The sequence below is a fragment of the Bactrocera oleae genome, chromosome Y (genome assembly GCF_042242935.1).
Source record: "Bactrocera oleae isolate idBacOlea1 chromosome Y, idBacOlea1, whole genome shotgun sequence".
In the NCBI taxonomy this organism is placed as follows: Eukaryota; Metazoa; Arthropoda; class Insecta; order Diptera; family Tephritidae; genus Bactrocera; species Bactrocera oleae.
In genome coordinates this window covers 1,074,789-1,102,166 of record NC_091542.1, presented here as the reverse complement: position 1 = coordinate 1,102,166, position 27,378 = coordinate 1,074,789, and the positions used below count along the sequence as shown (strand labels likewise).

The 27,378-nt window shown below is 43.5% G+C and overlaps 1 protein-coding gene and 1 pseudogene across 1 annotated transcript; one reads left to right on the top strand and one right to left on the bottom strand.

The window, feature by feature from the left end:
* Positions 1-27,378, bottom strand: part of LOC138858277 (importin-4-like) — a 550,887-nt pseudogene that overhangs the window by 276,395 nt on the left and 247,114 nt on the right.
* On the top strand, positions 16,689-25,908 carry LOC138858295 (uncharacterized). Its single transcript, XM_070112794.1, has 2 exons — positions 16,689-17,745; positions 24,929-25,908. Exon 2 carries the CDS (start codon positions 24,935-24,937, stop codon positions 25,550-25,552), a length of 618 nt encoding a protein of 205 aa, XP_069968895.1. The 5' UTR covers positions 16,689-17,745; positions 24,929-24,934; the 3' UTR covers positions 25,553-25,908.

Genomic DNA, 27,378 nt, shown 5'->3' with positions numbered 1-27,378 from the left:
CCACGAACCACTCCAATTTCAACACTTCCATTCATACCTACTAGAGAAGCTTTTTTGTCCGAAAAGTAACTCCGCCAAAGAGTAATTTCCGGACAGCCAAGCTCCTCCAGCCGCTGCAACACACGATCCCACCTTAAATAATCAAACGCTCCCTTGAAGTCAACGAATATGCCAAGGACATATTTGTTGACATTCTCCTTAAGAACACTCTGAACATAAAACCAAGCATCTTTTGTACTGCGTCCTTCCCTGAACCCATACTGTCTATCCGACCACATACCCCGCGTTAGCTCCTGAAGCCGTTCCACCATAACTCTTTCCAACACTTTTCCAAGTACTGGAAGGAGACTGATGCCCCGATAAGAACGAGGATCACTGCTGATCTTATCAGGGGACTTCAGAAGAGGTACAACCCTAGCAATTTTCCACTCGCGTGGAAAATATCCCTCCCACACGCACTTATCATAAATGGCCTCCAAGTATTCCGGAATGAACTTCCACAAGCTTTTACACATCTCTCCGTTTAAACCATCAAAACCTGGGGACCGTTTAGACCTAACCAGGCCAAAGGCATACCCCAACTCCCCATCATCTAATAGAGGGACAGGTACCTCCTGTGCTTGGGGTACCTGAACCTCCGCCCTAGGAAAGAAGGCATCTAATAGAACCCCCGCACACTCTCTAAACGTAGATAACACAGTGTCACCTACGAAAAGAGAGGTGATATCGTCTCTCTTACGACCCCTGCAGATCTTATAGATCTGACCCCAGGGGTCAACCCTATTTTCACTCACAAAACTCCTCCATTCATATTCTTTAACCCTAACTAACATATCTTTATATTCTCTTATCCCACAACAAAAATCATACCTGACCTGAGCTAACCTGTCAGAATTCTTAAGTTCCCTATCATTAAGCACCGTATGCCGGGTATTCGCGTCCATGCCAAGTATAAGAGGACTACCACTCGCAAGTAGTAGTACCTTATCCATGTAACTCAGATAAGGCTCTAAGGGCTTACCAAATTTACAATAGATACTAGCAACAAGTATTCTACCAAACCCCCCCTCTATAGAAACACATACACCCAGTTGTGAGGAATCCACAACTACACAATCATAGTTGGGATCACTCACAACAATTGCAGCATTAGCCCTAACGTCCAAAAAGTCCCTGAAACCACCTGGAAAACCTCGAACCACACCATTGGTGGCGTAGGGCTCCTGTAGTAAGACAATGCCGCAACCCCCCTCAGTCATATACCCCCCCAACTCGCACATTACGGCATACGACCCCTGACAGTTTAACTGAATAATCCCCCCCATCAGTGTCTGGCGAGGGCGCGCTCAACAATCCCACAATATATCGGGCAGACAGCCGACATCATAAAATGCCCAGCTGGCCTACCCTTGAATGCACAGTTACGGCAATGAGGTGCATTGACGCAACTAGCAGCCCTGTGGCCTTCCTGACCGCACCTCCGGCAGACATCTGACCTAGCCCTACACTCTGCCACTCTATGGTCAAAACTCATACATCGGACAAGCAGCCAACAACGGGGCTATCCGGTCGCACCCGGAAGGAGAACCACTTGATTTAGCACCTACCTGCCTCCAGGAGGGCGGACATCATTTTGTCCGTACCCTCAAGAACGATATTGGTGCTACCATCAGGGGCCACCCTCCAGGGACGACTGACCATCCTCACATCTGACCTCAGGGACGCCGGGCTGACATCCTGAAGGTTCAGCCGAAGTAACTCTTCCATGAATTCATCATGGGAGATCTCCGTATGAACCCCCTGACCAACAACCTGGGGACCCAACTTCCGGTTGACAGTCACGTCCAACCCCACCTCCCCGAATTCCGCGTTAGTCGCCACTTTCTCCCTCTCTAAAACAGAGGGAGTACGAATAACCGCCCCACCACCCTTAATAGGCCTAACTTCGTGAATCCTTACTCCCAGAGAAGGACCCACCTCTTTTACTACTTTCTGTATGACTTCCTTAGAGGAAGTTGCGGGCCCCTTACTCCTGACCACAACAGACCAGGTCTCAACAGGCTTCGGCGTCACCGGTGCAATCGCCTCCAGTACAGGTGCTGGGGGCGCAGGCATCGGTGCTGGCAGAGCCGCCATTGACCTGGCCGGTAGCGAGGAATGTCTTCCACAACCTACTCTAAGTTCGTCAACCTGACCGCGAAGGTGGGCATTCTCGGTAATAACCGTCATCAAGAGTGCCTCGTACTTCGAGGCAAGCTCCATCAGCCCCTTCGCAGTTCCTACTTCAAAATTCGCGGCCCCAAAAACTAGGCCGCTAAATTCGCCCGTAATTCGTTTTACGGCAGCAACGTGGCTGACCGCACCGCCCCCGACAACAACACCCTCCTTAGGAGCTTCACGGATGCTCACACCACCCTTGCCCGAACTCACTTTGCTCGCGCCCGATTTTTTCGCGCCCACATTCACGCCCGCAACACCCTTCTCACCTTTGCCCGACTTTGCGGGGTGAATAGCCGCTTTTTCAGCGGTGTCACACTTACCGCAACCGCTACCACTACCGCTCCCGCCCTCTTCACCCCTCGTTTCTCCCCGCAACCAAAACGCGCCTTCCGCCGTGGCGGCGACCTTGCCGAAGGCCTCGCCACCTCGTCTCCCGAAGTGTCTATCGTGACGGTTGATGGCCCCGACTCTTCGCTCCCAGCGAGGGACTTAACCCTCCTCCTCCGTAATGGAGGCAACTTCACCTCAAACGCCTTTCGGTAGGCTGATCCGCCCGCCAACCCCAACCCCAAACGCGCCTTCCGCCGTGGCGGCGACCTTGCCGAAGGCCTCGCCACCTCGTCTCCCGAAGTGTCTATCGTGACGGTTGATGGCCCCGACTCTTCACTCCCAGCGAGGGACTTAACCCTCCTCCTCCCTAATGGAGGCAACTTCACCTCAAACGCCTTTCGGTAGGCTGATCCGCCGAGCGTACCACTGACGCAGATGGCGCTCGTTCAGACAAGACCCTGAAACAGCTGCCCGCCACGTACGTGCGACTGAACGCGTTGAAAAAAGTGTCACAAGCGCAGACTCGCTTTATAGCAGCGACGACCCAAGCGGACGATTAAGGCGTTCTCGCAAGGGTACAGCCCACAACTCCAGCCAAATGGTCTGGACAAAGGTCACTCAAATGACCGCCGGACGGAACAAGTCCCCGTAACGGTTGCGAGTTAACCGATGTGGCGCTGAACCGAATCGATCCGTGGGCTAAAAGCACACTACTACGACCGTTTGTTTGCACAGGATACACAAACTCCAACACTGGGACAGCCGCAGGTACCTGTCGAACAATCCTGGTCAGGACTTGCTGACACTGACCAACTGGTCGCCAGATGCCCAACACAGCACTCCAAATAAGCCGGTCAAAAATACCACCCACGCGGCACTAAACTGGGACTGTGCAAAGAATCCCCTACAACAACAACTACTGTACACAGTATAAAAAAAAAAAATTTAAGTATTAGACACGCCACTAACCCTACACGCACCCACAAGCAGGCGTTGTAGTTGCCTGCTACGAAATTTACAAAAAAATTTTTTCAAAAACCACTTTGAACAAATCTACCTGCTACCTATAACAAAACAATTGCCCTAAGCAAGCGTTCACCTGCTGTAACTAAAAAACCTACTTGCAGTAAGCAGGCGTTGAAATCCTACCGAAATTTCAAAGCCTTCTAATACGAATAAAAACTAGCATAAGCTAGATTGCTTGTACATATAATCAAACAAACACAAAAAACACTATATATGTCAAAGCCTACTACGCCAATTTTACGTGTGTTTCCGAAAAACCACTTCACACTACCAACACATATACACGTATATACTCTCACTACACTGACTCTACACTGAATATTCACACAAATACTAACACGACTGAATTAAAATTCAAATTATGCGCTAGCACGTCTGCTCGCTATGAATGCCTACGAATGAATCGGTAGATAGGGACAACTTTCGTTGTTGATTTACGTGAGTACCTGCCGGAGACGGCCTTACCTCAAGGTGTTCCAAGACACAACGTGTCAATACAATGCGTTGATAAGCGCCCCTAACAATACGAGCTATTTGCAAGTATTTATTTAGATATCAGTGGCAGTGTGTCTGGGTCCACACTACCATCTTGGTCTAATTCGAGGCCGTCCGAAACATCTTCCGTTTTCGGGTACGGAACCCAGTTGCTTTTTGCAACTTTATTTTAGAACTGAAAAAACAGTTAGGCTGAATTTTCAGTTCTTCCACCACCAGCCACCATGAATCTCCCCAAAGGGCCGAACCCAATGAGCAGATTGAACAGAAGACCAAGGGCTTTCTGCTCCCCGTGGTACCGGAAAGTCTCCGGTCAGACTGCGTAGCCTAAACTACTGCCAGTTGAGCTCCCCATTACTCAAATGACTGGTGACATTTGTCGCTTGAACTTCAAATGTCTTTTTATTCGCTTTTTTCATTTGAAGTGTTTCTAATATCAGTTCAAGCTGAGTATTATAGCACTATTCCTCAACATACTATGCTGATATTACTGAGCAAGGTATATAATAACAGTCATAGTGCATATAGGCTTTTAGTCGCCTTTTACGACAGGCATGCCTTGCCGCGGGCATATTCTATATCCTGCCCGCAGGGGTTGTAGATAGGGACAACGTCCAGTGTGTTTAACGTGAGTACCTGCCGTCGACGGCCTTACCTCACGGTGCTCAAAAGCACGGCGTATCAATACAATGCGTAGATCAGCGCCCCGAAAATGCCAGGCATTTTTCAGTACCGATTGGTAGTGTGGAATGGACACACTACACACCTTGGTGGGGTTCGAGGCCTATCTAACACCTCTGCCGTACTTTGGGTCCGGCACCCGGTTGCAGTGCAACTCCACATTGAGTGATCAAAACACTCTTCCCGCATTTGGGCATCAACCACAACCACCACGATACTCCCCGAAGGGCCAGTCCGCATGAGCAGGTTGGAGCGAACTCCAAGGACCCCTGCTCCCCGTGGTACCAGAATAAAGTCTCCGGTCAGACCTCGTAGCCGAAGCTACTACCAGTTGAGCTTCCATACTGCTCTGTACTGGTGACCAGGGATTAAATCCCTACCCCTCATCTTTCACCCTTAATCTAACCCCTATTTTCAGCTAATTGTCTCCGGCGCCTAAACAATGCACGCGCAAACCTATCAAACGCCCCTAACTGTTCGGTATTTGGACTAGTGAAGATCACACCGCTGACGTCTAATCGTCCATTAGTCCAACTAATCCCCATTCCTTCAAGGTTTCTAATGTCCGAGTACATCGGGCAGAGCGCAATAACATGCGCCCAATCTTCAACACGCGCCCCACACATACACTCTGGCGTGTCAGAAAGGTGCCTCTGATGCAGAAATGCGTTCAGAGGACCATGTCCAGTAAGCAGAAAACCCAGGCTCAGACAGAATCGGAAGTCTGGGTTTTCTTCTACAAACCTAACGTCCCGGATGTACTCATAGGTCACCCTGCCGTTAGGGCTATTGTCCCAACGGTCTTGCCACCTTATCTTAACCCTGTCCTCTAGAAGTCTCTTGCTTCCTAGATATCCTTCCCTCTCCACGTCAAGGTCGGAAATCAGATTATTCTGAAGCAAGGACACACCCAAGCCTCTTCTTAACCTGAATGTGACAGCACGCTGTATAACAATCAGGTCAAGAGGTGGCACACCTAGCAATACCTGCATCGCATCAGTTGAGACGGTGCGACACACTGGCAAACAGGCTAGCATCATACAGCGCTGAGCGGAGAGTAGTTTTTGGCGACCCAAGACCGTCGTGGCTGATTCCCACCATACAGCAGTTCCATAAGTGGCACAGGCCACAAATAAGCCACGATATATGGTACGAACCGCACGACGTCCGAGGCCCCAATCGCTCCGTAAAACGCGCCTGACCTTGCCGACAATCGCCAGCAGTCTTTCTTTCACGCTCACCAAGTGTGGTGTGAAACACATCCTTTCCCTCATGGTCAACCCCAAGTATTTGACTTGCGTCATGTACTTGATGTATGTAGATAGGGACAACTTTCGTTGTAGATTTACGTGAGTACCTGCCGGCGACGGCCTTACCTCACGGTGTTCAAAAACACAACGTATCAATACAATGCGTTGATCAGCGCCCCAAACAATACGAGCTTTTTGCAAGTATTTATTTGGATACCAGTGGCAGTGTGTGGGTCCACACTGCCATCTTGGTGTGATTCGAGGCCGACCTAAAACCTCTTCCGTTTTCGGGTACGGCACCCAGTTACTTGTGTAACTTCTTTTTTCGAACTGAAAATTCAGTTCTTCCAGCATTTAGGTTTAAACCACAGCCACCACGATACTCCCCAAAGGGCCGAACCCAATGAGCAGATTGAACAGAAGTACAAGAGCTTTCTGCTCCCCGTGGTACCGGAAAGTCTCCGGTCAGACTGCGTAGCCTAAACTACTGCCAGTTGAGCTCCCCATTACTCAAATGACTGGTGACATTTGTCGCTTGAACTTCAAATGTCTTTTTATTCGCTTTTTTCATTTAAAGTGTTTCTAATATCAGTTCAAGCTGAGTATTATAGCACTATTCCTCAACATTTTATGCTGATATTACTGAGCAAGGTATATAATAACAGTCATAGTGCATATAGGCTTTTAGTCGCCTTTTACGACAGGCATACCTTGCCGTGGGCATATTCTATCCCCTGCCCGCAGGGGTTGTAGATAGGGACAACGTCCAGTGTGTTTAACGTGAGTACCTGCCGTCGACGGCCTTACCTCACGGTGCTCAAAAGCATGGCGTATCAATACAATGCGTTGATCAGCGCCCCGAAAATGCCAGGCATTTTTCAGTACCGATTGGTAGTGTGGAATGGACACACTACACACCTTGGTGGGGTTCGAGGCCTATCTAACACCTCTGCCGTACTTTGGGTCCGGCACCCGGTTGCAGTACAACTCCACATTGAGTGATCAAAACACTCTTCCCGCATTTGGGCATCAACCACAACCACCACGATACTCCCCGAAGGGCCAGTCCGCATGAGCAGGTTGGAGCGAACTCCAAGGACCCCTGCTCCCTGTGGTAACAGAATTAAGTCTCCGGTCAGACCTCTTAGCCGAAGCTACTACCAGTTGAGCTTCCATACTGCTCTGTACTGGTGACCAGGGATTAAATCCCTACCCCTCATCTTTCACCCTTAATCTAACCCCTATTTTCAGCTAATTGTCTCCGCCGCCTAAACAATGCACGCGCAAACCTATCAAACGCCCCTAACTGTTCGGTATTTGGACTAGTGAAGATCACACCGCTGACGTCTAATCGTCCATTAGTCCAACTAATCCCCATTCCCTCAAGGTTCCTAATGTCCGAGTACATCGGGCAGTGCGCAATAACATGCGCCCAATCTTCAACACGCGCCCCACACATACACTCCGGCGTGTCAGAAAGGCGCCTCTGATGCAGAAATGCGTTCAGTCCTCTGATATACAAACAAACAAGGTGTTGGAATAATCATAAAACGGGTAATTCCACACGAATTGATACACATAAACTCTACCCTGTCTACAATAGCTTTAAAAGTAAAACTTAATTCTACACTCTGTATTGCAAATACATATATCCCTCCCTCACAAGATTATAATGATGCTGAACTTATTAATTTATTCCTGCAACTACCTGAGCCTCTGTTGTGGACCGGCGATTTTAATGCCTGGAACCGACTTTGGGGCTCGCGCAACTCCAACAGAAGAGGACTTTTAATTTAAAACTTTGTCTCAAACCATAATCTAACCATATTAAATAATGATTCCCCAACCCACATTTCAACACACTCATCTTTAACAAATGTTGACATAACTCTTTCGTCATCACAAATCTCCCCCAGAATGAACTGGGAAGTCAGCTCCGACCTTCACGGTAGCGACCATGTCCCGTAAGCAGAAAACCCAGGCTCAGACAGAATCGGAAGTCTGGGTTTTCTTCTACAAACCTAACGTCCCGGATGTACTCATAGGTCACCCTACCGTTAGGGCTATTGTCCCAACGGTCTTGCCACTTTATCTTAACCCTGTCCTCTAGAAGTCTCTTGCTTCCTAGATATCCTTCCCTCTCCACGTCAAGGTCGGAAATCAGATTATTCTGAAGCAAGGACACACGTAAGCCTCTTCTTAACCTGAATGTGACAGCACGCTGTATAACAATCAGGTCAAGAAGTGGCACACCTAGCAATACCTGCATCGCACCAGTTGAGACGGTGCGACACACTGGCAAACAGGCTAGCATCATACAGCGCTGAGCGGAGAGTAGTTTTTGGCGACCCAAGACCGTCGTGGCTGATTCCCACCATACAGCAGCTCCATAAGTGGCACAGGCCAGAAATAAGCCACGATATATGGTACGAACCGCACGACGTCCGAGGCCCCAATCGCTCCGTAAAACGCGCCAACCTTGCCGACAATCGCCAGCAGTCTTTCTTTCACGCTCACCAAGTGTGGTGTGAAACACATCCTTTCCCTCATGGTCAACCCCAAGTATTTGACTTGCGTCATGTACTTGATGTATGTAGATAGGGACAACTTTCGTTGTAGATTTACGTGAGTACCTGCCGGCGACGGCCTTACCTCACGGTGTTCAAAAACACAACGTATCAATACAATGCGTTGATCAGCGCCCCAAACAATACGAGCTTTTTGCAAGTATTTATTTGGATACCAGTGGCAGTGTGTCTGGGTCCACACTACCATTTTGGTGTGATTCGAGGCCGACCTAAAACCTCTTCCGTTTTCGGGTACGGCACCCAGTTACTTGTGTAACTTCTTTTTTCGAACTGAAAATTCAGTTCTTCCAGCATTTAGGTTTAAACCACAGCCACCACGATACTCCCCAAAGGGCTGAACCCAATAAGCAGATTGAACAGAAGTCCAAGGGCTTTCTGCTCCCCGTGGTACCGGAAAGTCTCCGGTCAGACTGCGTAGCCTAAACTACTGCCAGTTGAGCTCTCCATTACTCAAATGACTGGTGACATTTGTCGCTTGAACTTTAAATGTCTTTTTATTAGCTTTTTTTCATTTAAAGTGTTTCTAATATCAGTTCAAGCTGAGTATTATAGCACTATTCCTCCACAGGGTTTGTAGATAGGGACAACGTCCAGTGTGTTTAACGTGAGTACCTGCCGTCGACGGCCTTACCTCACGGTGCTCAAAAGCACGGCGTATCAATACAATGCGTTGATCAGCGCCCCGAAAATGCCAGGCATTTTTCAGTACCGATTGGTAGTGTGGAATGGACACACTACACACCTTGGTGGGGTTCGAGGCCTATCTAACACCTCTGCCGTACTTTGGGTCCGGCACCCGGTTGCAGTGCAACTCCACATTGAATGATCAAAACACTCTTCCCGCATTTGGGCATCAACCACAACCACCACGATACTCCCCGAAGAGCCAGTCCGCATGAGCAGGTTGGAGCGAACTCCAAGGGCCCCTGCTCCCCGTGGTACCAGAATTAAGTCTCCGGTCAGACCTCGTAGCCGAAGCTACTACCAGTTGAGCTTCCATACTGCTCTGTACTGGTGACCAGGGATTAAATCCCTACCCCTCATCTTTCACCCTTAATCTAACCCCTATTTTCAGCTAATTGTCTCCGCCGCCTAAACAATGCACGCGCAAACCTATCAAACGACCCTAACTGTTCGGTATTTGGACTAGTGAAGATCACACCGCTGACGTCTAATCGTCCATTAGTCCAACTAATCCCCATTCCCTCAAGGTTCCTAATGTCCGAGTACATCGGGCAGTGCGCAATAACATGCGCCTCTGCGTTCAGAGGACCATGTCCCGTAAGCAGAAAACCCAGGCTCAGACAGAATCGGAAGTCTGGGTTTTCTTCTACAAACCTAACGTCCCGGATGTACTCATAGGTCACCCTACCGTTAGGGCTATTGTCCCAACGGTCTTGCCACCTTATCTTAACCCTGTCCTCTAGAAGTCTCTTGCTTCCTAGATATCCTTCCCTCTCCACGTCAAGGTCGGAAATCAGATTATTCTGAAGCAAGGACACACCCAAGCCTCTTCTTAACCTGAATGTGACAGCACGCTGTATAACAATCAGGTCAAGAGGTGGCACACCAGCAATACCTGCATCGCATCAGTTGAGACGGTGCGACACACTGGCAAACAGGCTAGCATCATACAGCGCTGAGCGGAGAGTAGTTTTTGGCGACCCAAAACCGTCGTGGCTGATTCCCACCATACAGCAGCTCCATAAGTGGCACAGGCCACAAATAAGCCACGATATATGGTACGAACCGCACGACGTCCGAGACCCCAATCGCTCCGTAAAACGCGCCTGACCTTGCCGACAATCGCCAGCAGTCTTTCTTTCACGCTCACCAAGTGTGGTGTGAAACACATCCTTTCCCTCATGGTCAACCCCAAGTATTTGACTTGCGTCATGTACTTGATGTATGTAGATAGGGACAACTTTCGTTGTAGATTTACGTGAGTACCTGCCGGCGACGGCCTTACCTCACGGTGTTCAAAACACAACGGATCAATACAATGCGTTGATCAGCGCCCCAAACAATACGAGCTTATGCAAGTATTTATTTGGATACCAGTGGCAGTGTGTCTGGGTCCACACTACCATCTTGGTATGATTCGAGGCCGACCTAAAACCTCTTCCGTTTTCGGGTACGGCACCCAGTTACTTGTGTAACTTCTTTTTTCGAACTGAAAATTCAGTTCTTCCAGCATTTAGGTTTAAACCACAGCCACCACGATACTCCCCAAAGGGCCGAACCCAATGAGCAGATTGAACAGAAGTCCAAGGGCTTTCTGCTCCCCGTGGTACCGGAAAGTCTCCGGTCAGACTGCGTAGCCTAAACTACTGACAGTTGAGCTACCCATTACTCAAATTACTGGTGACATTTGTCGCTTGAACTTCAAATGTCTTTTTATTCGCTTTTTCATTTAAAGTGTTTCTAATATCAGTTCAAGCTGAGTATTATAGCACTATCACTCCATATACTATGCTGATATTACTGGGCAAAGAATATAATAACAGTCATAGTGCATATTGGCTTTTAGTCGCCTTTTACGACAGGCATGCCTTGCCGCGGGCATATTCTATCCCCTGCCCGCAGGGGTTGTAGATAGGGACAACTTTCGTTGTAGATTTACGTGAGTACCTGCCGGCGACGGCCTTACCTCACGGTGTTCAAAACACAACGGATCAATACAATGCGTTGATCAGCGCCCCAAACAATACGAGCTTATGCAAGTATTTATTTGGATACCAGTGGCAGTGTGTCTGGGTCCACACTACCATCTTGGTATGATTCGAGGCCGACCTAAAACCTCTTCCGTTTTCGGGTACGGCACCCAGTTACTTGTGTAACTTCTTTTTTTTCGAACTGAAAATTCAGTTCTTCCAGCATTTAGGTTTAAACCACAGCCACCACGATACTCCCCAAAGGGCCGAACCCAATGAGCAGATTGAACAGAAGTCCAAGGGCTTTCTGCTCCCCGTGGTACCGGAAAGTCTCCGGTCAGACTGCGTAGCCTAAACTACTGCCAGTTGAGCTACCCATTACTCAAATGACTGGTGACATTTGTCGCTTGAACTTCAAATGTCTTTTTATTTGCTTTTTCATTTAAAGTGTTTCTAATATCAGTTCAAGCTGAGTATTATAGCACTATCACTCCACATACTGTGCTGATATTACTGGGCAAAGAATATAATAACAGTCATAGTGCATATTGGCTTTTAGTCGCCTTTTACGACAGGCATGCCTTGCCGCGGGCATATTCTTTCCCCAAACCCGCAGGGGAATGTAGATAGGGACAACTTTCGTTGTAGATTTACGTGAGTACCTGCCGGCGACGGCCTTACCTCACGGTGTTCAAAACACAACGGATCAATACAATGCGTTGATCAGCGCCCCAAACAAAACGAGCTTATGCAAGTATTTATTTGGATACCAGTGGCAGTGTGTCTGGGTCCACACTACCATCTTGGTATGATTCGAGGCCGACCTAAAACCTCTTCCGTTTTCGGGTACGGCACCCAGTTACTTGTGTAACTTCTTTTTTCGAACTGAAAATTCAGTTTTTCCAGCATTTAGGTTTAAACCACAGCCGCCACGATACTCCCCAAAGGGCCGAACCCAATGAGCAGATTGAACAGAAGTCCAAGGGCTTTCTGCTCCCCGTGGTACCGGAAAGTCTCCGGTCAGACTGCGTAGCCTAAACTACTGCCAGTTGAGCTACCCATTACTCAAATGACTGGTGACATTTGTCGCTTGAACTTCAAATGTCTTTTTATTTGCTTTTTCATTTAAAGTGTTTCTAATATCAGTTCAAGCTGAGTATTATAGCACTATCACTCCATATACTATGCTGATATTACTGGGCAAAGAATATAATAACAGTCATAGTGCATATTGGCTTTTAGTCGCCTTTTACGACAGGCATGCCTTGCCGCGGGCATATTCTTTCCCCAAACCCGCAGGGGAATGTAGATAGGGACAACTTTCGTTGTAGATTTACGTGAGTACCTGCCGGCGACGGCCTTACCTCACGGTGTTCAAAACACAACGGATCAATACAATGCGTTGATCAGCGCCCCAAACAAAACGAGCTTATGCAAGTATTTATTTGGATACCAGTGGCAGTGTGTCTGGGTCCACACTACCATCTTGGTATGATTCGAGGCCGACCTAAAACCTCTTCCGTTTTCGGGTACGGCACCCAGTTACTTGTGTAACTTCTTTTTTCGAACTGAAAATTCAGTTCTTCCAGCATTTAGGTTTAAACCACAGCCACCACGATACTCCCCAAAGGGCCGAACCCAATGAGCAGATTGAACAGAAGTCCAAGGGCTTTCTGCTCCCCGTGGTACCGGAAAGTCTCCGGTCAGACTGCGTAGCCTAAACTACTGCCAGTTGAGCTACCCATTACTCAAATGACTGGTGACATTTGTCGCTTGAACTTCAAATGTCTCTTTATTTGCTTTTTCATTTAAAGTGTTTCTAATATCAGTTCAAGCTGAGTATTATAGCACTATCACTCCATATACTATGCTGATATTACTGGGCAAAGAATATAATAACAGTCATAGTGCATATTGGCTTTTAGTCGCCTTTTACGACAGGCATGCCTTGCCGCGGGCATATTCTTTCCCCAAACCCGCAGGGGAATGTAGATAGGGACAACTTTCGTTGTAGATTTACGTGAGTACCTGCCGGCGACGGCCTTACCTCACGGTGTTCAAAACACAACGGATCAATACAATGCGTTGATCAGCGCCCCAAACAAAACGAGCTTATGCAAGTATTTATTTGGATACCAGTGGCAGTGTGTCTGGGTCCACACTACCATCTTGGTATGATTCGAGGCCGACCTAAAACCTCTTCCGTTTTCGGGTACGGCACCCAGTTACTTGTGTAACTTCTTTTTTCGAACTGAAGATTCAGTTCTTCCAGCATTTAGGTTTAAACCACAGCCACCACGATACTCCCCAAAGGGCCGAACCCAATGAGCAGATTGAACAGAAGTCCAAGGGCTTTCTGCTCCCCGTGGTACCGGAAAGTCTCCGGTCAGACTGCGTAGCCTAAACTACTGCCAGTTGAGCTCCCCATTACTCAAATGACTGGTGACATTTGTCGCTTGAACTTCAAATGTCTTTTTATTTGCTTTTTCATTTAAAGTGTTTCTAATATCAGTTCAAGCTGAGTATTATAGCACTATCACTCCATATACTATGCTGATATTACTGGGCAAAGAATATAATAACAGTCATAGTGCATATTGGCTTTTAGTCGCCTTTTACGACAGGCATGCCTTGCCGCGGGCATATTCTTTCCCCAAACCCGCAGGGGAATGTAGATAGGGACAGAGGGAATCTCGTTAATCCATTCATGCGCGTCACCAATTAGATGACGAGGCATTTGGCTACTTTAAGCGAGTCATAGTTACTCCCGCCGTTTACCCACGCTTATTTGAATTTCTTCACTTTGACGTTCAGAGCACTGCGCAGAAATCACATTGTGTCAACCCCAGTTAGGGCCATCACAATGCTTTGTTTTAATTAGACAGTCGGATTCCCCAAGTCCGTGCTAGTTCTAAATTGAGATGAGCATAAGAGGACTACCATTCGCAAGTAGTAGTACCTTATCCATGTAACTCAGATAGGGTTCTAGGGGCTCACCAAATTAGTGTTATTAGTTAGGGGAGTGTATGACCGAGAGGAGGTGCGGCATTGCCTTACTCCAGGAGCCCCACGCAAATAATGGTGTGATTCGGGGACTTCCTGGTGGTTTCTGTGCCTTAGGGCTAATGCTGGAATTGTTGTGAGTGATCCCAACTACGATTGCGTGACGCCGAAACCTGTTGAGACGTGATCGGTTGTGGTCAGGAGTAAAGGACCTGCAACTTCCTCTAAGTTTATAAATGGAGGAGAAAATATCAGCTGTCGTTTTCATAAACCTAACATCCTTCAAAATTCTAGAATAATGAATAGTGGCTTCTGTTATCGGCGACATATTTATATCTCATAAAACTTACAGTCTAGGGTGATTTATTGTATGGTTTCTATTAAACCGTTTTTTATTTATTATTTATTTTAATTTAACTTTACTTTTCCCCTTATTATATAAATGTTCTTCAAAATTTCTTATTTCTTTTTGTTATTCTAATTTTCGTTATCACGCATGCCACAGAACATTAGCGCATACATACATTTGACGTTCCCTTATAAGGTGGTGAAAATTGGCTTGCTTTCTTTTCAGAATGGTGTAGTTTGTTGAGTTCACTTATAAAGAGGGGAGGGTTGCTTTTTGACAGGTCACCGCTGCGTAAGACGATGAGGTTGAGGTCACCTCCTTTATTGAAATCGGGGGATTTTATGTGCTTTACTGATTGTAATGAAAGTAGTAGCAGTAAGAAGGTGACACTGCTGAAACAGAAGTTGTTCATCCTGTAGATACACCGGGTGTGATGAAGATGGCGATTGGGGCTAGAAAAAGTGCTAGTAGCAAGTGGGTGATCTGATCTTAAGTTCAGTGTTGCTAAGGGTGCTGAAGTTAAGTGAGTGTCGTGCACGCTAATAAGAGACGCGAAGAAATCGAGTGGTATTCCTAACATGTGTAAGACCTACGGGAACAAGGGTGGCAACTGGGAACTTGCTAAGGAGGCTGTTGTTGTAGGGGGTCGCGTGGTTAGCTGTGTCCCTTTGAATAATTTTCATTTTAGCACAACAGAAAGCGCAAATATTCTCTATTTTCTACTATTCTCTGCATTAACATTTCCTGTCGCGTTTTTGTTTCATTCGATACTGGAATTACAGCGCAACGAGCGCAAATAAGTTTCACTTTAAAAAAAACTTGTATAAAATTGTGCCAAATAGCCCCACTTTACGGTAATTTATTTATTCAAAAACATCTGAACAAAAATAACGATATTAAGAGTTTGATCTTAAATATTATTATTTTTGAATCTTCAATTGATTTGTTCTGAAGATATGCCTAAAGGTATGCAAACATTTTGCGCATACTTTGTGAATACTTCATACATGAACGAAATTTTATTATGAGTGAGAATTTTAGTATACCCTTAAAAAAAAAAAGCATACGTGTGGCACTCTGAGACTGCCGCGGTACAACTATTGCATATAATTTTTTTATCAACTTATGCAATTATAATTATTTATTTATTTTTTATGCAATATTATTTTCGTTTGATAATAATTCAAGTTACACGTTTAGAGCGTGGTGGCCAATAAGAAAACAAGTCATGTTCTTTTATTAAAATTTAGAAAGGAATTATGTTTAAAATATTTTTATAATCTTACAATACATGTAGGTTATTCAGGAATTTTTATCATACCATTAAATATCTAGAAAATGCAGCGTCAGTGTTGGTCCGATATTTTGTTGTGGATTCTTGTGGATCATTATTAATTTTCAAAATCATTTTTTCCAAAAAAAAAAAGGTGTCAACCGCTCTGATTTTATCAGCGAAGTTGATGTTGAAATCGTCAACCAAGATAAGTGGAAATTTATCACCTTTGATAATACGAATGAAATACTTACATAATTTCAGTTGGATTGTTAAATTCAAACGAAATACTGTTCCAAAAGGCGAGGTAATAAATAAACAATTAAAAAGGATTTGCTATATAAGAAGAAAATATTCTAGATAAAAAAAAACCAAACAGCCTAGAAACTTAGGCGATAGAAATTAAACATCGATAAGATTTCGATGGGCAATTGAAATACTTTTTGATACCTTTCTTACGACAACGTTTGATCGTTATCACATCTCGATGGTAAAAAACCGAGTATTCGTTTTCTTGGAAACGTTGAAAGTTTTCATCTAACTTCTTAAATGATTCAAACGTGTCACCTTATATCAAGGAATTTTCATTAGAGGCTTCATCTTCCTTATCCAATCCAATCGCATCTTCATTCTGTTGTTCTCCGTCTGTTTGATTACTTCCTCTTCTTCTTCGCTTGTTTCTTCATCCATGGAAGAATTATTTGTATTATTTTCATTGCGTGCTTTTAAACATTTTATATTAATAATAAAACTTAAATCATTTTGTTCAAATATAATTTTGAAATAAATTAAAGTTAATAAATAATTACCCATTGGCTAAATGAGCCTACGTCGTCCCGAAAACCTACACCAACACACCTCACACATCACTGACACGCAACATTCACCACATCACCTCTCGCAACATTCACCACCTCACCTCACGCAACATACACCTCACAGAACGACACTACCACCCAGGATACACAACACACTAGGCGATCACCCCACCAACCATCAACAAAAACCACGGACACTCGAAGCGGCGGCACTCTTTTGCGTATCGAAGTCGAAGCGGACACCTCGTCAACGTTGTATTCCCGTCGCAATATAATACATCAGCGGACCTGAGCCGGACAATCCATTTTTTCTCTGTACACATTTACATTTTTTTTTATACCTTTTCTTTGCGCTGCGTCGCAAGTGTTTTGGTTTTATTGAGTGGCGTTTAATATTTTAAAACAAAAAATTAATAAAACTGTTGCATTTTTAACACAAAGGAAGTGGTGAGTGTGATTTAATTCCAAGAGGTTGGAATAAGATTATATATGGTCCTTCGAGCCATAGTGAGAGGCACTATGGAAGGAAAAAACATTTAAAAAAAAAAAAAAAAAAGGCTATATGTATAAAGTGAACAAAACGCAAGTGGAGTGGAACAGTGAAAAAAAAAAAAAAAATAGCTATCTAAAGAGAAGAACAATCGCAGTGCTGTGTTTAACAAACAAAAAGGAAAAACAAAAAACATCCAAAGTGCTGTGAATTGTGAATTGAATATACAAAAGGTGCATATTGACAACAAAAAATAAAGAGTGGCTAAAAATTGGTGTGACTAAAACCAAAAAATAAAAAAAAAAAAAAAAGAGATAAAAGCTTAAATTACATTTAAATAACAACAATAAAAACAAAACGGGCGCGATCCTAACAACAAATTTAATATAATATACAAATATACATTCGGGCGCGGAGTTACAAAAAACACCACAAAAAGCAACACCTAGCACACACAAAATCCTAAGGAAAGGACAGGAATTGGAAGAAACGCAGAAGCACACGTAGACGTACAAACACGTAATTACAAATATACATAAATTCCCCAAAAGCCCTTGGAGGAAATCAAGTGAGTCAATTCGATTCCCTTTTTATATTTATGAACATACTTATGTATATTTATTGAGAAGTACAGTTTACATTTTATACAAGATACTGTAATAAAACACCAAAAGAAACCGTTCAATATCTTGGTAACGGTTGGCAATTTGGTATAACTTACCGGTTTTAATTGCGGGTTCAAATAACGAAAAACCGTTTATTGTAATATATATGTACAGTCATACACATACATATATACGATAGATGTATATATATATATATATATAATATAATAATTGACTACTTGTACCTGCTTACTTTCGTGTATCCAAACACAATATACAAAAAACAAAAAAAAAACCCAAATTTAAGTATTTCAATACTTACAAATTTTTCCGGCAATACCCCTTACGCTTAATTAAGCAGTAAGCAGGATTGCGTAATATATGTGAGCAAAGGTATAGTCAAACTTAAAGCATAAAAGGCAAAATAAATATACATACATACATACAATAAACGAAGTTAAACGGAAAAAAAGAAAAAAAAAACAAAATATATATATATATATATAAGTACCAAAAGGAGTACTTCATTTACTTCTAACATATATATAACAATTATATATGTAAAATTATATACAGTGCATAGTTACGTATACATACATATGTATTCTAAATATTAAATATTAATCATTAATATCGTATACAACATATCGTATTTTTCATACATATGTATATATCTTATACATCATTTATACATACAATAAAAACCTTACATACGTACATACAGTGCTTATTGAAAATTGCGACATTACCTGCTATTGCCAATTTCTCTCTCGCGCTCTTTTACGATTACACTTGATTCGCTTTTTTGCATTACTTACAGTATACAATACGCTTATACTTATATACCCTATATATGTACATAGGGTAAATACGGTTCGGTAAATAAAACGCGGATTATTTAATAAAAATCATACTATCTTATATAAATAATACTAAATTTTGAACAATATACATACATATTGGTTCAAACTAAATTTATATTTATATTCAAAGTCCACTTTGGCATATATCCCGCAATACCCCTTGCAGCAAGCAAGCAGGATTGCGTACAAAATTTTTCAGCACAAATAATTCGTGCTTACTAGAACATAGGTACAAAGTGCATTGATCTCTTCAACGAGCTCTCAATTGCACAAGTACATATATACATAACTACAAGTCCGTGCATTAGGGTATACCTATATACCCCTAAATAAGGACATCAAAAAATAAAAAATAAATTAGATAAAAAATTTATTCAATAAATTGGTAAATAAAATTAAATTAAAAATAAATACGAACCGGTATCTATAACAACTAAATCCGGGAATTTCAGTTATTTATTTGAAATTAAGAGCGCTAATCAACAAAAAAAAAAAAAAAAAATTTTTTCGGTTATACATACAAGTATATACGGAAATTAATATTAATTTGGTTCGAAGTGAAAAACTCTATTCACTAACAATAGCTTTCGTTCACACATTTATACGAGTATATACGAAGATATTTTCTGAATTATCCATCAGTCGACACTGAGGAATTTTTAATTTATTTCATACAATTTCTAAATGAGCTCAGACTCAAAAGATTCAAAAACAACACAGTCTCTAAAAGTACCAAAAATGATTTCGGACGAAAAAAGTCCATGCACACCTGCAGAAGCTACACGCTCCAAACAAGGTGCGACAAAACAAAAAAGGGGTAGAGACATTTCTTACACAAAATTCATTTCGGAAAGTGACAGTTTAATAAGATACTGCACTAGATTCTCATCTTCGCCGATTCAGGATAATTCTGAATCGGTATTAGAAATCAAAAAAGACAATCTTGACAATTTTTGGTCACGTCTCCAAGCGGCATATGACGCAATTGTAGAATCTGACGACTCAGATCTACCCGAAAATTTCAAATCTTCGGCTTACGCAAAATACGAAAACTGCTTAGACCAATTCGAAGAAACTAAAGCAATGATTTTCGATCAACTTAAGCTAATAAAAGCAATTGCACCTACTCCAAATCAGCGAGTAGAGCTGCCACAAGTACAAAGTCATGAGGCAAGTTCAGGCATACATCTCAAGGTGCCCACATGTGATACAGAAATATTTCATGGTGGTTATGAACAATGGCCGTCCTTCCGGGACATGTTTACAGCCGTTTACATAAACCACCCAAAATTAACAAATGCGCAAAAATTGTATCACCTCCGATACAAAACAAAAGGTCAAGCAGGCGTCATAGTAAAACAGTTCGCACTAAATGACGATAATTTCAATCTGGCTTGGGAAGCTCTTAAATCAAGATTCGAAAACGAAAGAATATTGGTCGATAAACAAATATCGATATTAATGAACTTGCCAAAAATTCAAAGGGAAACTAGTGAAGAATTTATCAAACTTCAATCCACTGTTTCAAATTGTTTGTCGGTTTTATCGACACAAAATATTCCCACAGACAGCTGGGATCCAATACTGGTAAACATATGCACTGCCGCATTACCAGAAAAATCATTACTCCTATGGGAACAATCGCTCTCATCACGAAGAAAATGCCCCACGTGGCAACAAATGAAAGATTTCCTAACTACCCAATATGAAATCGCAGAAAGGGTAGATAAAAAAATGGTCAGAACGAAACCCGTTCAACATGACCTAAATAGAAGCTTCCACAGACCCCAAGCCAGTACCAACAACAATGTAAATAGAAGCTTCTTCAAAAATCAAACGTTCACATCCGAACAGTACAAACAAACGTCATGCGAACTATGTACAGGGGGGCATAAGCTCAAATCTTGCGAGAGATTCAAAAAATTGAATATTATCGACCGGAACAATTTTGTAAAAACAAAGAGACTTTGTACAAACTGCTTGTCACATGCGCATACACTTAAAGAGTGCGAAAGCAAATTTAATTGCGTTTATTGCCATAAACGACATCATTCTATGCTGCATTATAACAATTTTTCCAGCTCACCCCCAAACAGCGCAAATATGAAAAGAGCCACGGGTTTAGTTGCAACAGCAAATCCCGAAGTGCGAAATCCCGATAATTGCCAAGAAGCACCATGCTGCTCAAAGGCATTAAAAACTCAAACGCTACACAGCGAAAACCAAAGTAGGGTACTACTACCAACAGCAGTCGTCTCCATCGAACACCGAGGAGAACTGTTTAAACTTAGGGCCTTAATAGACCAAGGATCACAACGATCTTTCATAGCGTCTAGGGCACAAAATAGGCTACAACTGCCAACAAAACAAGCCAACTTTGAAATTACAGGAATGGGCGGAAGAGTAGTTCAAAACTCTAATAAAATCTGCTCCATTACCTTAATTTCCCCCCAAGCGGATAAGCACATACAAGCAGAAGCTATAGTCTTACCGCAACTTACAAATATGCTTCCAAGCTATCACATAAATAGCAAGCATTGGCAAAAGGTTTCACACCTAAAGCTAGCAGATCCCAACTGCAACACTCCCGCTCAAATAGACCTTCTATTAGGCAGCGATCTCATACCACAGATAATACTCGAAGGTATTGAGAAAATTTCAAATACACTTCTGGCACAAAATACTATTTTCGGTTGGATCCTAAGTGGACTAGTTCCGGAACCAGTTACAACCATGACTACTCAGGTTGAGGAAATCTCAAACGAATACCTCAATTCACAATTGAAAAAATTTTGGGAGTTAGAAGAACTCCCCCCCATATCAATCACAACCCCTGAAGATCAGTATTGTGAAGACTTTTACAAAGCCACAACTACTAGATCAAATAATGGTCGGTATGTCGTACGACTACCACTAAAACAACAATTTCCTAACACAATCGCCTTAGGTCACTCTCGCACCTCTGCTATACAGCAGTTTTTAAGTATGGAAAAAAACTTACTTAAAAAAGGTGAGCTTAAGCCAGAATACGATGGCGTGTTGGAAGAATACCTCCATTTAAACCACATGGAGGAAGTAAGCCCATGCGAAAAAATCACAAATGGCAAATATCACTCATTTTACTTGCCTCATCACGCAGTAGTAAAGCCAGACAAAAAAACAACTAAAGTAAGAGTTGTTTTTAATGCATCAAGATCTACTAGCTCGGGGAATTCCCTAAATGATATTCTATTTACGGGACCCACGCTCCAACCAGATTTAATGCTACTAATTTTAAATTGGCGTATATTCAAATACGTATTTAACGGAGACGTCGAAAAAATGTATAGACAAATAGTCGTACATAAAGACGATCAAGATTTTCAGCGAATTATATTCCGAAAATCTCCCAATAGTCCACTCCGCGACTATAAATTAAAAACAGTTACCTTTGGCGTCAACTGTGCTCCATATTTAGCCATTCGAACACTGCACGAATTGGCAGAAAACACCAAGTCAGAATTTCCTCTGGCAACCCAGGTGTTAAAAACACAAACGTATGTAGACGATATCTTGTCTGGAAGTCACAGTCTTCCACAAGCATACGAGTCACTATCACAAGTGATACAAGCCCTCAAAACCGCAGGGTTTCCGTTGAAAAAGATAACGGCGAATCACCCTAATATTCTAAAAAATATACCACATGAAAATTTGTTAGATACTAATTTCCTTAAATTCGAAAAGGAAAGTACAACAAAAACTCTGGGGATCCAATGGAATGCGATATCTGACCAGTTTTCATACACTACAGAGTCAATATCTGCATTATCTGCCATAACAAAGCGGCAAATTCTATCCTCTGTGGCGAAACTTTTCGACCCCGCAGGATGGCTTTCGCCAGTTATGATACAAGCCAAAATTCTAATACAAGAATTATGGTTAGATGGTACCGACTGGGACGAACAAGTAAAACCACTGCGTTTAGAAAAGTGGTCCCAGTTTGCGAGCAATCTACATGATATCTCACAGGTACAAATCCCACGATGGGTAAATTATGCCCCAGAGCACAAAGTCGAACTACACGGCTTCTGTGACGCCTCTGAAAAGGCATATTGCGCAACTATATATGTTCGCACACAAAGCGACAATGCGACCACATGCCACTTACTAGTAGCAAAAGCAAAAGTGGCTCCTTTAAAAACAATAAGTCTACCACGACTTGAATTATGTGGAGCGCTACTACTAGCCAAACTCGTGTCCATCGTACAAACGCATTTAAACATGGCACAATACAAACTATATCTGTGGTCCGATTCTGAAATCGTACTCGCCTGGTTAGAAAAACCACCACATGCATGGAAGACGTATATTTCCAATCGAACGTCTCAAATCCTTGACCTAGTAGGATCAGCCACTTGGCGACATGTAGCCAGTGCTGACAATCCTGCTGATCTAGGTACAAGAGGATGCAAACCCCTGCATCTTGCCACCACCACCCTCTGGTGGAATGGCCCCCGATGGTTAACAGAATCTCCCGATTCTTGGCCACAATCGCCCATGCGCAATATAATTGCCCCAGAAAGTCGAAAAATCGACTCCTTTCATGCAACATCGGATGATACTGACATCCTTGAGCGATTCTCATCGTACCCCCGAGCCCTCAGAGTAGTTGCATACATGATCAAATTTATAGAGCAGCTCAAAACTAAAGTTAACGGAACACCTCCAATATACCCCCAATGCGATACATTAACGCACCTACACTTACAAAAAGCAAAAGGCGCTCTTATCGCATCTACTCAAACTCGCTACTTCAGCCGAGAAATATCATTGCTAAAAGATTCGAAGCCAATCGATAAAAAGAGCTCACTTTTAGTACTAAATCCATTTCTGGACACAAAGGGTTTGCTTCGTGCGAATGGTCGGCTTGTCAACTCCAGCCTGACATACAACGAACGACATCCTATAATCATACCAGAAAAAGCACGGCTTGCCACATTATATCTGCATTATGTCCACATACTGATGCTACACGCCGAGCACCGCCTCATGCAACAAATAGTCCGCCAAGAGTTTTATATCCCTCGTCTTAAGCCTCAAATAAAAAAGTGCATTTACATGTGCAAAGTTTGCACAACGTACAAGCAAAAAATGCGAACGCAGATAATGGCAGCACTTCCACCTGAACGCTGCAACTTTGCTCTGCCCTTCACAACAACAGGTGTCGATTTTGCTGGGCCTTTCCAGATAAAGGCTTCAATGTTAAGATCTCCCACTTTAATGAAAGGCTATGTGGCAGTTTTTGTTTGTTTTACGACAAAAGCTGTTCACCTTGAGCTATGTACAAATCTGACGACAGAGGCTTTTCTCGCGGCATTCGCTCGCTTCGTCGGACGGCGTGGTTTTCCTTCAAAAATTATGAGTGACAACGGCAAAACGTTTATTGGAGCCAAAAGAGCCACTGAGAAACAGTTTGTGGACTTTATCCAACAAGTCTCACCTGAGATTGTACAGAAGTACGCACCCCAAGGCATTAATTGGCAGTTCATCCCTTCAAGCGCTCCTCATATGGGTGGTTTATGGGAATCAGCTGTAAAAAGCTTCAAATCCCACTTCAAAAAAGTAGCTGGAAACTACAAGTTTAATTATGAAGAATTCTCGACCTTATTAATTCGAATTGAAGCCGTACTCAATTCACGGCCAATCACAATCCTCTCGCAAGATCCCTCCGATTTCACCGCCCTAACTCCTGGGCATTTTCTCAAAGGAGCACCCATTCTGGCCATACCTGAGCCAGACGTGGAGTCGCTATCCTTATTAAACCGATGGGAAAGAATCAAAATTCTCCATCACAATTTTAGCCGCCGATGGAAAGAAGATTATCTAAAGGACCTCCACAAGAGGTACCGCTGGAAAGCTCCAGAAAAGGCGCCGAAGCTTGGAGATTGCGTGCTAGTACACGATGATTGTCTCCCCCCTACCGAATGGCGGCTTGGCCGCATAGAAAACCTTCACCATGGTTCCGACGGTCACATCCGAGTAGTCGATCTCCGTACGCAAACCGGAACACTAACTAGACCGCTCGTAAAGCTATGCTTTTTACCCACAGCCGATAATACCGAACAAACGTAAATAATAACCCGATAAGAACCAAAAACCGCTAAAATTAATAAATCAAAAAAAAACCTAAATCCGGTAAAAGGTCGATCGAACCAACGACCCATTTATGCCACTTAACGTGGCCCAAATTTCCAACACAAGCATGCGACAAACTTATAATCTAAATAACTTTTTTCCCATATAGATCATTATGGACGGAAATGCACCAACACCAACGCCAGCAATACGTTCGGCCGTTAATGTGCCACGCCCTGGGGCAAATCCTGCACCCCGAACTACGGCTACCACAGCCCCTCCAATCGCTCCAAGTAGTGGCACGCGGCCACTACCCCCGTCAACATCGCTGTCCGCGGAGCAGCACCGCCTCCGATGCCCGCTATGTCGTCGCCCACACCGGTTGCAACATTGCGGCATATTTAAAGGTATGCCACCAGTCCAACGACAGCAAATCGCCCAGGCACATGGACACTGCCTGAATTGTCTGGCGCACACCCATGCAACAACCGCATGTGAGTCAAGGGGGCTTTGTCAGATGTGCGGTGAGCAACATCACACACTCCTTCACCGTACCGCGAGGCGCGACAATGGTCGACTAACTGCCTCCCATCGCCGCGGCGTAGTCAGGCGACTCCCAAGGCAGGCATCAGCACGACCCCGCCGATCGGCACCCCCTCCGGAGCCACGTTCCTGGCGCCCACGCCACAACGCAATTACGCGCCGTAGTCAGCTTAGGCCACAACCCCGCCGTGCCACTGGGCTGAGCAGCGTCGTCTACACGCTGCAACAACTTCAGCGTCTGCTAGGCTAATATTCGCCTAGGGGGGCCGGGATGGCTAAATGAGCCTACGTCGTCCCGAAAACCTACACCAACACACCTCACACATCACTGACACGCAACATTCACCACATCACCTCTCGCAACATTCACCACCTCACCTCACGCAACATACACCTCACAGAACGACACTACCACCCAGGATACACAACACACTAGGCGATCACCCCACCAACCATCAACAAAAACCACGGACACTCGAAGCGGCGGCACTCTTTTGCGTATCGAAGTCGAAGCGGACACCTCGTCAACGTTGTATTCCCGTCGCAATATAATACATCAGCGGACCTGAGCCGGACAATCCATTTTTTCTCTGTACACATTTACATTTTTTTTTATACCTTTTCTTTGCGCTGCGTCGCAAGTGTTTTGGTTTTATTGAGTGGCGTTTAATATTTTAAAACAAAAAATTAATAAAACTGTTGCATTTTTAACACAAAGGAAGTGGTGAGTGTGATTTAATTCCAAGAGGTTGGAATAAGATTATATACCCATTTTAAAATAATATTCAATTTAAAATAATCAATGACAATTTTGATTTTTAGTGACAGCTTGTTATAAATTGTCAATTTATTATAAATAAAACATGAAAAATTTTGATATAAATGATTTAAAATTTAAAAATAGAATTATTAGTTTTTATACTTTTTTTCTTATCTAATTCTATTTTTTTATTGCAGGTAAATGGTTCTTACCATTTAGATCAATTATATGTATTCATAAGTTAAATGAAAGCTAAAAAGTTGATACCCACGTGATGGCGGATATGTAAGTATGAATGTATGTACACAGCACAAGCCATAAGTGTACCAATCTTACAGGTAATACTTTCACTCTACTTTTATAACAATCAATCATTAATGATAACTCATTTATACTAAATAAATTCTAGGTAATCTTTACTCAGTCAATTTAAACACAGACTTGTTCAATAAGAACCAGACTACAGGCTACGATTTCAAACCCTTAAGGGTTTAAATGGAATCATTTAATTTGTACAAAAATCAACTGATGTCCTAGTGAGAGGTAAACTGACTCACTCAAGCAGCAAATAGAGTGTTTCGTGTTGGGTGGGAAATTAAGGGAGGGTGGGGATTGAGTGATCATGATTTGATTCAAATTATGGTTTCTTCTCAGTCCCCCCCTTTACAGTATGTAAGTCCGTTGCGGCGATGGCGTACCTCTGGTATCGACTTGAACCAATATGGACGGTGTGTTAGGGAAGCGGTATTGGAAATACCGCTTAGTGAGTTTGAGGGCTTGGGGGTTGATGAGCAGATTGCTCGTCTTTATGAGATAGTGTGGGTGCTTAATGATAGGGAATTTAAGAAGTGTGAAAGTTTGAAGCTTAGAAAATTAAAATGGTGGACGCGTGAGTTAACCTTGAAGAGGAGGACTGTCAGGCGATTGAGGCGAAAGTTTCAACGTGCTCGACGGTCCAATTCTGACAGGTTAGCTCAGGTCAGGTATGATTTTTGTTGTGGGATAAGAGAATATAAAGATATGTTAGTTAGGGTTAAAGAATATGAATGGAGGAGTTGTGTGAGTGAAAATAGTGTTGACCCCTGGGGTCAGATCTATAAGATCTGCAGGGGTCGTAAGAGAGATGATATCACCTCTCTTTTCGTAGGTGACACTGTGTTATCTACGTGGAGAGAGTGTGCGGGGGTTCTATTAGGTGCGTTCTTTCCTAGGGCGGAGGTTCAGGTACCCCAAGCACAGGAGGTACCTGTCCCTCTATTAAATGAGGGGGAGTTGGGGTATGCCTTTGGCCTGGTTAGGTCTAAACGGTCCCCAGG

What these genes read in the sequence shown, in the direction of transcription:
- LOC138858295 (XM_070112794.1), top strand. Translation starts at nt 24,935, where the DNA reads ATGGACGGAAATGCACCAACACCAACGCCAGCAATACGTTCGGCCGTT.